The following is a 13659-nucleotide window of genomic DNA, read 5'->3' on the forward strand; positions in this document are numbered from 1 at the left end:
TCCATACCAAAGAGCACCTTTATTTTTTTAAAGTCTTCCTTTTGTACATTTTGGTGGTAACACTTTTGTACTTTTAGACAAGAAAGGGAAAACATTTAAAAGATTAACCACATTCAGAGGTATTTTTCAGTAGCAGATATTGTGTTCGACTTATTTCTTATCAAGCTAGTCATCTGCCGACCTTTATGGTGTTGTCACGACCACGTATAGGGGTCCCTCATGTTGGGCACCACGTAGGAGACGTATCAGCTGCTCCTCACCTCAGCTGTTTCCTGTTCTTCCGTGACGTAGCAGGAGACGGTCACGTGACCGGCCAGGAGGCTCCGACTGGAAAATCTTTGGAATAACACATTCCGGCTAATAATAATAACTGTTTTTTATTCATACCGGACGTTGTTTTGAGCCTGTAGGTGTGTTGCAGCTGTACGGAGGTAGGCTGGCTGTCCGGACCGGCCCATATAAACACAGCCGGACAGTATGGAGAACTATTGGATGTTTACGGAGTGTATCTCCCACCAGGAGGCTACATGGTCGCTGCTTTACTCTGTTAGCAGCTAGCGTCTACTCTCAACCTTTATCTACCAGGTCCGTTTACACTGGATTCGAATAAGCTTTTGTTTTTGTACCAGGTTAGCCAACTTGCTGGTACAGCTCGTTAATGAACGGCCGCTTATCTCCTCCTCTTGTTAATTAACTGTAGTAAGTTAGCTACCAGTCCAGCTGTGCCTTAACTGTCCCATATAACGAAGTGCTACGAGGACATGTCTGCGACCAAACTCTGAGTGTTTTTCTGTCAAGTTTTACGAAGATTTTATCGAAAAATGAAGCGGTCCCTGGCTCCTGGCATACGGCTTATCACGTCCTTTTCTCGAGATGGTTGGTAAGTTTCCATTATCGTTCATTCCCATTGTTCTCCTCACTTCCAGCCTCGTTACAGCCGTTGGGGCTGAAAGAGAGCAGCAAGCTGTTCTGCATGTGTGGTAACTTATCTCCCTGCTGTAAATGATTGGCTTAACCACATCGATTAACTCACATTCTGTAACTTTTTTTTGTGGTGAGTGAACCCAGTACAGGAACTTGATTTTCTACATCTTAAAACATGTTACAAACTCGTTACTACTGCTTGTTTTTCGCTATTTTGTTGTTAAGAGTTCTGCTGTCAGAATCAAGAGCCACGCCAAACTCCATTAAAAAACTGTCAGTTTAAAGCTTCCTCTCTTATCGACACAGTTTTGGCCTTTACCGAATCGATACGTTCGACATCCAGCATTTAAGGAATTTGCCAAGGGGCACTTTAATGCAATAATATGTCAGTTTCTAATAATACCACTTTAAACTGCTAGCATTGGCTGGGCTGACACTGTAAGGAATATTCATTACTTTGTTTTGCTGATATTACAGCAACTAAGACTCTGGTGGTTCAGCATTTTAGTAAGAAAGTCCTTCCCCACCTGGAGGGGAAAAAACATAAACTAATAAGAGATTTAAAATGTAGAAACAGAAGTAGAAAAAAACATGTCTATTTTATTATTATTTTGACTTATATCTAAAAAAAACAACAACTTGTAACTAACAAAATTCATCCAACAAAACAGTGTTATAACCATGGATTAATCTAAGTAGGGCTGTAGCAAATTGAAGCATTTGTTTTTATGCATTGTTTACATTCACATCTCTCTGTTAAAAAATTTTTTGAAAAACTTTCAGAGTAATGTATAGTTCACATTAATTAAAAACTCTCCCTCACAGTGCCATGCCATGTTTCTAGTGTATGTGATAAAAAACATAATGAAAAACTGAACATGGCCGACATTGTTGAGTCCCTACACTTGAATGTGCCTGATGTGCCTGATGTACATCTACATATGTTGGGTACACCTGTACAGTCATACAAATGAATACAACAGCCCTGCTCTTTATCTGATCTTTTTTTGTGTTTGTTTATGCAGACACAATTTCAGACAGTGGCAGAGGAAGTACTCATGTCCTTGAATTCAGACAAACTAGAAATACAGCACTGTAGAAATACTCTATTAATGGCATTGTCGACTTTGTATGTGTGCTCTGGACAAATGTATGTCATTTTGTTTGAGTTCTGTAATTTTGGCCTAAATGGGGCTGTCTAACTGTATTATCAGTATAAGGTTGATGAGAGCTAAACTTTCTGTTACTATACTCCAGTGCTCTTAACCTCAGAGTCAGGGCCCCCTTAAAGGGTCACAAGATAAATGTTGGGGATCATGAGATGAATAATGCTGTAGTAAAGAGGGCAAAACATACAGTAAATGCAGCTTAAATGTATATTTATTTTGTTTTGAGCTCCATTTTGGTCCTTTGTCCTTCTGTTTTCCACCACATATTCATTTCAAACTCTCTTTTGCAGGTATCGCGGTTTCATTCTTTTCCTCACTTTTCTCTTCTACACGGCATACCATCTGTCAAGGAAACCTATCAGCATTGTTAAGGTAACTGAAAACAATTCAGTCTGCAGTTTTTACAGGGTTTTTGCAGGAACTTGACAAGTGTCGGTTATGCATCTTCAACAGCTGTGTGGTGGTCCTTAATATTTGTTCATGAATCATGAAACAGACTTCATTATCTTCATGTCATGTTGCCATGTTGCTTCGTTTTGGCTGAGTACAACTGATTCATTTTTTTAGGAAATGATTTATAAACATGCAGTATCCCTGGTATGAATGTTCTTTATGGTTATAGTTTGTTGGGATGGTAGGACAGGAATGGATAGGTAATGAAATATAAAGATTGTACATTGAGAAAAGGCATATTTTCTGCACTTACAAGTTGACAGCTGAATTTTAACACCTTTTTCACCTCTGTGTTTTTCTGTCTGTTACTCAGAGTCAGCTGCACAGGAACTGCTCCACAGTCGTTAAGCCTGCAGACCTTAACATAACCGATAATGATACTTGGTGCGACTGGGCTCCCTTTGGTACGTCTTCTGTATTTAACCCAGACACCCCACTATTAAGTCGATCCTAAGTGATATTTTGTTATATAAAAGCATATCAGAGATTTCTTGATGCTCAGAATTTTAATATAGTATATAGACAAAAGTGCACTAATGTATAAGCTAATATATCGTGCAAAAATGTGCTTGTCAAATAGCCAGTTAAACTCTGAACGGTTGCAGAAATCCCCTGAAATTACATAACAGACAGTTACTCAGAACAGTGAGTATGTATACGGTATAATGCAGTGCACATACAGTAGTTGGAAATAATTGAACCTAGATGTTGAGGGCAATTTACCAGCTCCATGAACAGCTTAGAAAAATAGATACAAGTGATTTTTTCTAAACACAAAAGGCTGTGACCACATAAATAATGAGGATTATTCCCCTACACCACAACCACACCTGCATTGTGGCAGACAGGTGGATTAGATTAAAGTAAGTGTTTCATACCCTTGGAGAAAAATACACCAAGCAAAAGTATATTATGTTGAATGTATCTTTTTTTAAGGGCCCTGTAAGCCAGCTAAAACCATCACTACATAGTCTTACATTTTGGAAAAATTCTGGAAACATCCAGAGTTATAAATGATGATATGGATAAAGGTAACAGTTTCATTGTTGTCTTCTCTCTAGACCAGAACAACTACCAGTCACTGTTCGGGTACTTGGATAACTCCTTCCTGGTTGCCTATGCCATCGGCATGTTTATCAGGTTTGTACTTGTTGTTGCTGACCGTTGTTATGCTTTGTCTCAGTGTGTGGTGTGTTCTATATTGAGTCATAACTCTTTCTCATCTTCACAGTGGGATATTTGGAGAGCGCCTGCCTCTGCGGTACTACCTGAGTTTCGGGATGCTGATGAGTGGGTTGTTCACATGTCTGTTTGGCCTGGGCTTCTACTTGAACATCCACTCTTTAGGGTACTACGCCTTTATCCAGGTAAAGACACCACAATGGCAGGGTGTAAACACAGTTTCCCTGATGGGTTCTGGTTGGGAGCAGAAGTGTAATTAAGACAGACAAGTGGTAATGTCAGCTGATTTGTCATTCTGACAAGAAACTTAATTTCAACAACAGCTGGCCGTATTGCCATAGAAATTCAAATGGATATGCATTTTGTGTTTTTATTACATATGTATTGTTTTATATCTCATATATATGCTAGTATCAGGCCCAATAATGGTTGGTTGGTAACTTCCTGGAAAAAACGATTTAATAAATGTTGATACTCACCCATACCATGGAAGTATTTTACCCTATCCTCCAACTAATCCGCCTCAACTCTGCAACTATGCTATAGCTAAATTGTCTGCTAACTTATGCCAACCCGCAGCCTAATGAACACCATAGACCGCCAGCTCCGCGGCAAGGGGCATTACGCACATTTAGCGCTATTGGCTACTGTAAAAGCCAATCACTATCCACAACAAGTCCTTCCCTAATTGCATGTTTTTAAAGGAACGTGTTAACAATGCCAAGAGTCATTTCATGCAATCTTAATGATTCATACTTTTGCAACCAGTAGGCCAGAATTCTCACATCCACACAAGAAAACTGAAAATCTAACTTTTCAAAGAGGTTTTGAATGGTGATCAACAACCCCTCATTTTTTTTGTTTGGAAGAACTACCTCATACAGCGAAATTGCTTTAGGGCAGAAAACGGGAAGAACAGAGATCAGATGAGCTGTTTATTGCTGACTGCTCACTAAACTTTCAGCCATACCAACACGCACCAGCCAGGTGTCATTGGTCACTCGACTCTAAAGAAGATGAATGTTGCTCCCAGGATGGAGGCACACTCAGTTCCCCTAGTACAAAAGACAGAGTTTTGTTTCACTTCTTTTTTTTTTCAAATCCCTTGGACTGGTGACAAAGAGCCACCGCACTGAAAGTGTTATTACTGCTGTGAATTTATGGTGTGAATCAAGTTCCTCATGTAATGGAGAAAACACAATTTTGTACACAGGCTAGTTTTGTTTCCTGTGTATGTTTTCCAGTTTACTCGTTTTAGAAAAAATGCTTATATAATTGCCCAGTCCAGAGTGGATGTCTGCAAATTTCTGGTTTATTCTATCCAAAGTCAAAAACTAAAATATAATCAATTTACATGACATAAAACCGAGAAAAGCAGCAAATGTCATGTCTTCAAATCAGAGAATGTTTGAGATTTTTCCTGAGCAATGACTGAAATAATGACTTGATTTTGAAAGTTGTAGACAATATCTCTGCTGATTAATTTACCAAATAATCATCACATTTTTTTGAGAACATTCATGTTTATATCACATTGGTTTATTGGTTGATATATTCAACAAGTGAGTTTATTGTGGCAGCTCAGCCGCCTGCGATTGCTTTCTTTTTAATTTATTTCTGACTAGACTGATCCAAAAGTCTGCTTGGTGCATGTGCAGTTGAAAAAATGATCACATAAAATAACATACTCCATTCATAGCGGCAGTGCTGTTCTTAGCTCTAAAGTGTCAGATGAGCTGCACACGTACATCACATGACCCTCCCTGTAGCCACAACCTTGGTTGAAACTATAAGTTGAAATGTTAGTCATGCTATAAATAATGAGTCAGTCACATTCATTAGATCCTTAAATTAATTTGTTAGTTTGTAAGTAAGGAAAAAAACAGTTGACACGATGCAACATCTTGCCAAAGCCTGAAAAAGAGAGTTTTTAAAGACTGAAGCACCAACATCGAAGAATGACTGATTTATTGTATTGATTAACAACCATTTTACCTTATTACAGGTGTGATCACTCTGAGCTCTGTGGGTCAGTACAGACCTCATTTATCATCTCTTCCTCTCAGAAATGTAGAGATCTCACGGTGGCTTAGTCAGGCTTCACTAACAGACATCACATGAGTCAAAGCTGCATCATAAGACCACAGGAGTGTTTGGGCTCACACATGTTTGGTGTGGGAATGTTAACAATCACCGCTTGCTCTCTCTCATTCTCTTCCGTATGTCAGATGTCTGTAGGGTTGTAGGGTTAAGAGACTTAAATGCAGTAAGCTAACACACTGGTTTCTCCCTCTGTTTGCTTCATCCTGCAGGTCATGAACGGGCTGATGCAGACCACCGGTTGGCCAGCTGTGGTGGCTTGTGTCGGCAACTGGTTTGGAAAGGGGAAGTGAGTACTGCTCGATGTGCAACAGGGCGCAGTCCCGCTGACCTTGCAAGATTAAATGCTTTTTTTGCGGCTGGCTGGCTCACGCGTTTGTCACGTTTGGAAAGCACAGTGAGACCAGGCTTTGATTTGTCTCAGACCACTAGCTTCCAAGTCCACATCATACATCTAAACTGCCTCTTAGATATTTGTTGAAAAACACTTTGTGCTCAAAAACTGGTCAAAGTAGAACTACAAGCACATCCCTCAGACAAAGTCAACAACACCCGTCTGAATGGGCTCCACCCTTTCCAGGGTTCTGTCTTCTGCAGACATGGATGTTTGCTTGCGCGATATAAAACTAGGCCACTTAGAGAAAACAGGTTCAACAGGAAGTCAAACATGTTTATGTTCAGTGTAATAACCTTGTTGCTTTAAAATCTTGTGTTTACATGAAGCTGATCAGTACAAAAGTAAACATTTTGTGTTGAGATTGATTTAGATTCAAAACCTACCAAAATTTTATTTGTTGATCATTAAAATATTAGTTTAACATTTTGTGAAATCTAAATGTTTATGGGATCTATTCTAGGCTGAGACCCATCCTCCATCTAAGTTTTGTGGAAATCTGTACATGTGAAAACATAACCTATCTTAATTAGCTCAGCATAAAAACTGAAAGCATGAGGAAACAGCGAACATGGCTCTATAAAAGTTTGCAAATACGCCACCAGCACCTCTTGACTTTGGTATTTAACATGGTGTATCATAATTTGTTTAATCTGAACACAAACATAAATGTAGAAGCATACATTTGTGGTTCTAGAATATTCATGATGATTAACGGATACAGTGACTGTGTGCACCATCAGTCTTGCAGTCAGAGTAAGCTTGCCAGGTTTGGTACCACTGTTTATTTATGGGTTAGGGTTTGACAGACTATACATGTAGGCATTATTACATATACATTAAATGCAACCAATGCAATGAATATAGGACATCTAGCATCAGTAGTTTGCATTTCTTGTCCCTAGTTAGGCTTTTTAGGAATAAAACATATAATACACCACCTTTATGAAGGCATGAAACTGACATAGACAATCAGCTACTACAAACAGTCAATATAACAGCAATGACAAAGAAAAAAAGTCAAGAACTAAAGAAGTTATGATTCAGAAGAGAAAAGAGGAAATAAGAAGTGATCGCACAAAGACATAGACCAAAACCTGTGTCTGACAAACTGATCTAATGCTCACACTTCTTTCCCTTACTGCAGTTGTGTGCCATAAGTAATTCTAGGTTTGGGTAGGCAGAGCCAAGCTAGCTGTTTGCCCCTGCCGCTAATGTTTGTGCAAAGCCATGCTAACTGTGTCCTGACTGCAGCTCCATTAAACAGATATCTCTCTTAATCCCACAGAAAATCATAAAGCATCCAAGCAATAAGCATAGTTCCCAAAATGTTGAGCTATTTCTTGAAGGTGGCTGATGACTTATTAAGGGAATTGCTTCTGATTTGAATCACCAAACATATTTCACAAGAACACAGAACATGTTAAAGTCTGATTAAAAGCGTTTTAGAATCCTGTTTCTGTAGGATTACCATTCATTTACCTATAAGTGCTCATGCTGACAAACTTTGTGTGCTTGTGTTTTAATGATCAGGCGTGGCTTCATCATGGGTGTGTGGAACTCCCACACCTCAGTGGGAAACATCTTGGGCTCCCTCATTGCAGGAGTCTACGTCTCTTCAGCGTGGGGAATGTCCTTTATCGTCCCAGGACTCATCATCGCCTCCACTGGGATCCTCTGCTTCTTCTTCCTGGTTGAAAGTAAATGAAAGGAAATTAGAAAACTTCATTCTGCTTTTAAATTGCCATAAAAGACAAGTTTCTGAGTCTCATCTTTTCCTCTCTCCTCTTCAGAACCTGAAGATGTCAGCTGCACTCCTCCTCAGCACCATGTGAGTCAAAACAGAAACATTTACCATCTTAATCGATCTGCCACAAGGCAGCTAGAACTCATACAAGTGTGTTTGACTCAAAGGGCAACGAAGAGAGCGGTGAGACGGAACCTCTGCTGCAGAACTCGTCCCACATTGACAGAACTGTGAATGGTGCCATCACCACGGAGTCTGTGGAGGTTATTGAGGAGCACACCGAGGCCATCAGCTTCTGTGGAGCTCTCTGTATACCTGTGAGTGGAAACCATGGAAATATCATTCTTGTTTGATAATTTAAGATTGTATTTATTAGGAACATTTGTAGTTGTGTTTTAAAGACATAAAGCCTCTTTGTGTTGGATTTGAAAATGACATACTTTGGCACCATCTGGTGTTAGTCCAGGAATAACACTGTAGCATCAGGTTTAAATTTTGCTACAAACAAAGACTTTTGCAATGAGAACTATTTGAAAGATGTTATAAGCACATAAAAAGGCACACATAATAACTTAAGTGGTGATTTAAAAAATAAAAAGATTTTCAAATTTAAAGTTTTTAAAATTCAAATTAAGTTATCTGAGATTAACTGAGAATTGAATCTGCCCCTCCTACACTAAAATGAAATTCTGACATTTAGATTAGATATAGATGTAGTCTACAGAGAAATATAGTAATTTGTCATACTGTAATATATTGGTTTATTCAACATGAGTGTGTTTATTTGTTTATTTGTTCTGATCTCTGATAAAAAGGCTCCTCGACAGGCTTTCATGGTGTTTTGTGTCTCTCACAGGGAGTGGTGGAGTTCTCTCTCTGTCTGCTGTTCGCAAAACTGGTCAGCTACACTTTCCTGTACTGGCTTCCACTTTACATCTCAAATGTTGGTCAGTATTAACACACACATTCAGATATAGTATATATATTCAGTCATATAGATCTATCCATGTTATTTAATGTATTTTTTTAAGTAAATATTGGGTCTGTTTTTCATTTTCAGCACATTTTAAGGCAAAAGAGGCAGGAGACATGTCAACCTTATTTGATGTCGGAGGAATCGTAGGTAAGTTTTGAGCCCTGGCTGTTCAGTTATATCACTTGATCTGACAAGATTTTATTTTAAGGCCTCAATAATTTGAATTTTAGAAGACATGATCCGACCGGAAGTGTTGTGTTTCCACAGGAGGCATCATGGCCGGGCTTGTGTCTGACTACACTGGTGGGAGAGCGACAACTTGCTGTGTCATGTTGCTTGGTGCTGCCCCTATGGTGAGTGTCATACAACAAATCAAATTATTTTATGACAGCATGGTCGTCGACACTTTTACTAGATTAACCCTATAACCAGTCCCTGGCTTCGTTCCAACATTTAAAAGGAAAGATAGTTTTTCTGTATTTTTCTTCAAAAGATCAAAACTATCAGTCATTCCTTCTTTCTGAACTTTATAACTTCTTGACTTTGTCTGTAAGCCTCAATCTTGTAGTTCTTACTAAAAAAAGAAATCTTAACCCTAACCCTAAACCTAAACTAAGAGATTTTTCATACATGTCATGCAGCATCACATTAGCATTGATTGAGACACCAATACTTACTTTCTTTAGTTCTGGTATCTGCTGGTTCACAAAGGAAATGTCTGTTTCTATAACTGTTAACAGCTCCTCTGTGTTCACCAGCTAGTTGCTAACTCTCTCTGTCTGCTGCTGTGGTTTTAAGAGGTTTCTAGTTGAAAACAGCTTGAAGTTAACCAAAACAGTGAAGTTTTGGGCTGGAAAAACACAAGGATGAGCATAAAGTTTCTAAAAAAAAAGATGTTTTGTCAGAGGCCTCTGGAGTCATTATTAGAGTGGTTAACATGAAAAGTTTCATGACACTATTAATGTACAGATATTTGAATTCACACATGGTACTTCTCACTTGAGTGGGAGAAGTACGTGGCAGCGCGATGATACGATAATTATGAAATAGCGTAGATTTCCCTAATCACTTGTTAAACACAAAGTTGAATGTGTGATGTTGCTGATTATGTCTGTTGTTTATGTTCTAGCTTTTCCTCTATAATTACATTGGACAAAGGAGCCTTGGTACTACAATTGGTAAGACTTCATTACTGTGTTTCTTGTTTTTGTGCTTTGCTTTTTTTTTTTTTTTTTTTTTTTTTTACTTATGGCTCATAAAAAAAACATACAAAAATTTACAAAAAACATTGATTTTCATTAAAACAAGTCTTTGCTAACACTTCATTCCATGTGTCCAGGTATGCTGCTGTTGTGCGGAGGCCTGGTGAATGGACCATACGCCCTCATTACCACTGCTGTATCTGCTGACCTGGTAAGACCTGATACTCTGGAAACCCACAGTTTTATATCCCTGCCATCTATTGAGCCTTAAAAAAATCAAGTAGTGGACATGAGTTTAAAACCAACAACACATTCTGTACTTTGATGGTGTGTTTGTGTGACAGGGAACACATGAGAGTCTAAGAGGAAACTCCAGGGCATTGTCAACAGTGACGGCAATCATTGACGGGACTGGTTCAATAGGTATGTATGAAGTGCTGAAATTTAACATCCTCATCTTGATGTTTTATTTTAGTTAACTCTTGAACTTCCTCCAATAATTATCTGTAATAATAACAATGGATCAGATTAATATTATCATCAACTTTATGGTTCCCCCAAGCTCTAGAGTGAGCTTTAGCTGCTTTTAGCTCGTTGTTTTGTTTTCATGACCCAAAAAAACACTGCTGGTACCTCACGTCCAGGCGGACAAAACACTCCAATAAATACTAATTTTCTTCTGCGTCTGCTTTAAGTATAAAAATGAACCTGTTTGCTAGCAAGTTTGTGACATCAGCTTTAAATGGCGATGATATGTTAAAGAATTATTGAATAAAGTGTTTAACGTTATTTATTCCATGTGTTATGTCAGGTGACAGGTTATGACAGGTTTCTGTGTATTGATGTGTTTGTGGTTTCTGTAGGAGCTGCTCTGGGCCCTCTGTTAGCCGGCATCATCTCTCCCACCGGCTGGAACAACGTCTTCTACATGCTCATCTCTGCTGACGTCTTAGCCTGCCTGGTCAGAAACATTACTTTATTCAATGACATCACGATACAGCAAGGCTTTTGGCCATTACTGCTTATTCCAGTCATGTTTTAGATTATTTGACTGTCCTGATAAATGTGATTTTCCAGCCAGCACATTTGTCAACAACGCACTGACTGACTTTTTTTCTTTCTTGCTTTTGTCGACAGTTTTTGTCCAGGCTCGTTTACAAGGAAGCTCAGGGTTGGTGTAGACGTGCCCCTCGAGTCAGAGGGTAAGGATCACCAACAGCTTCAGTTTTTGCCCAAAGAAACTGCTAAAGAAACTACCCTTCATTTAAATTTATCTCAAGAATACTTTTGAGGTTGAAAAACATTTTTGTTTTTCGGTAACCAGTTCAGGAGAAAAATAAAAAAATAAAAAAAAATAAAAAAATAAAAAAATTAAAAATTATGTATAAAGAACTACCCTTCATTTAAATTTATATCAAGAATACTTTTGAGGTTGAAAAACATTTTGTTTTTCGGTAACCAGTTCAGGAGAAAAATTAAAAAATTAAAAAAATAAATAAATAAAAATTATATATATATATATATATATATATATATATATATATATTTAGTCAGGATGGAAGCCCTGACAGATTATCATTCATTCTATTATTTAAATTAATTGTTCAACGTTTGAGAAATTCCCTAGATACAGTCTGAAAACGGGGGGCAACAGCTTTACTCTCTCAGGAGGTTACAAAATCCTACTACTTTAAATTGTATTTTTGGGTGGATTAATCAGTCATGATAATTCGTGTTAATTAGTGATCTTTAGAGGTGTAAGTAGTTGTAGTTTGTATTTTTGTAAATTTGGACAGAGCTGTTTTCAGTTTTTATGCTAAGCTCAACTAACAGTCTTCTTGTCTAAGTCTCTGCAAGCCAGGCAATAAATGTATTTCTTGACTATTCCTTTAAACAAGGAATACAACGAGGATATAAAAAAAGGTTTTTAACAATCTGAACAAAAATGTAACATTTAGGCAGGGCTATTGTATTTGATAGCATTATATACTGTATATATGTATAATATTTAACTGTAACCTTTTTTCTAGGTTCAAAGAAATCTGAAACACACAGTCAAACTGGGAACAAAACACACAAAAGAGGGAACAATGCCGAAACTGACCTCACTGCGCACGAACAACCATTTTCCTTTCAGGCTGAATGGAAACAAAGCCATCAGTTGAAGATTTAAGGGCACTAAACTGACGATTGAAGCCTTCTTCTTATTGTAAAACAGAGAGAATATGCCTTTTTAGAGACAGAGCTTTTTTATGACTAATCTTCTGATTCTAACTTGTTTGTTTTAATATTCGTTTATCATTAAAGTGTATATACTGTGCATTTTCTTAATTTTGTCTTTTTCTGTCTCCTTAGCTACTGATTCTGATTTTTTTGAGCCCAACAACCTGGGGAAAGAAAATATTAATGTCCTACTCAGATTGTGGTGGGGGCAGATACCAAGAGTACTTTCCAACTCTTTCTTTCAAGTAAACATTGTGAAAGATAACATTTCAAGGTGTTGAGAAGATTCTTCTCGTGTCAGATAAAATAGTAAAGAAGCGAACAATGTTTAAAGAGTCAGAGGAGCGCTGTTTCAATAAATAAAAGAAAAACATCCAACAAAATGCTGTACATAAAGTGGGCCCACCATGGTTCAGGAGGTGCCTCAGGAAGCACAGTATAGTGGTTCACTGACTAATTTGCAGGGTCAGCATTCCTCTTCTTGGGTAAGACAATAAACCCAAAATCTCTCCCCTGCATGGAGAAGAGATTTGGATAAAAGCTAGCTCCATAGAAATGGAGCAATTTAGGAGATTAGGCTGCATTTAGATTAATCATAAAATTGGCAGCAGAATTCTCAGATAAAGTACTTATTTGTGGGGTCACTGTGAGGAAAAGGGGGGAGCATCCCTCGCCCTCATGTTTTTTCTACAGTGTCAACCCCATTATATAGACATCAAAGCACCATTATATAAATCTTTCACCTTAAAATAACAGCTTCAAAATCATTTTGATTGAATAGGGCAAGGATCACAGTGTTATATACATGACATGGGTATAGGATACAATTTTTCTGTTAGACAAATTATGACAGACCTGGGATTTGTGTTCACGACATTTGCACTCAGATACTGGGGTAGGAGGGGACTCACACAGAATACACATTTCAAATTAATTTTACTGTTAAAAATTGTGCATTTTTGAAAGTGATTGTGTCAGGGGACACTTAATGGCATAGGTAGCAAGCTTCTTCCTGCCTCTCAGGAGCATGAAGCATGTAGGTGTGCTTGCAATTAAACTGTACAGGAACGTGACAATAAAAGCGAATCATAAAATTATTGACCTAACTGTTGTTTGGAGACAGACCTTCAATTTTGAGCTCTGTGGAACTTCGAAGTTGTGGTGCTCACATATGAACAGGTGAAGTCATTGATACGTGTAAATTGCTACAAATTGTAAAACAGAGCCCCCTTTAACATAGTTATAGTTTCTTTCGTGTGTAATAACAGATTGTTTGCGACATTTGAGGT

General features: G+C 38.0%; 1 protein-coding gene across 1 annotated transcript; it reads left to right on the forward strand.

Moving 5' to 3' along the window:
* Nucleotides 1-271: 271 nt before the first annotated feature.
* On the forward strand, nucleotides 272-12478 carry slc37a2 (solute carrier family 37 member 2). The gene is made up of 18 exons (XM_030438862.1): nucleotides 272-880; nucleotides 2384-2465; nucleotides 2860-2950; nucleotides 3608-3686; nucleotides 3778-3913; nucleotides 6041-6117; nucleotides 7756-7922; nucleotides 8016-8053; nucleotides 8137-8286; nucleotides 8826-8916; nucleotides 9030-9092; nucleotides 9213-9298; nucleotides 10075-10123; nucleotides 10285-10358; nucleotides 10492-10570; nucleotides 11011-11108; nucleotides 11285-11349; nucleotides 12178-12478. The coding sequence occupies exons 1-18, from the start codon at nucleotides 822-824 to the stop codon at nucleotides 12191-12193; spliced, it is 1500 nt and encodes a 499-aa protein (XP_030294722.1). The 5' UTR covers nucleotides 272-821; the 3' UTR covers nucleotides 12194-12478.
* Nucleotides 12479-13659: the final 1181 nt, after the last annotated feature.

The sequence above is a fragment of the Sparus aurata genome, chromosome 13 (assembly GCF_900880675.1).
Source record: "Sparus aurata chromosome 13, fSpaAur1.1, whole genome shotgun sequence".
Classification (NCBI taxonomy): Eukaryota; Metazoa; Chordata; class Actinopteri; order Spariformes; family Sparidae; genus Sparus; species Sparus aurata.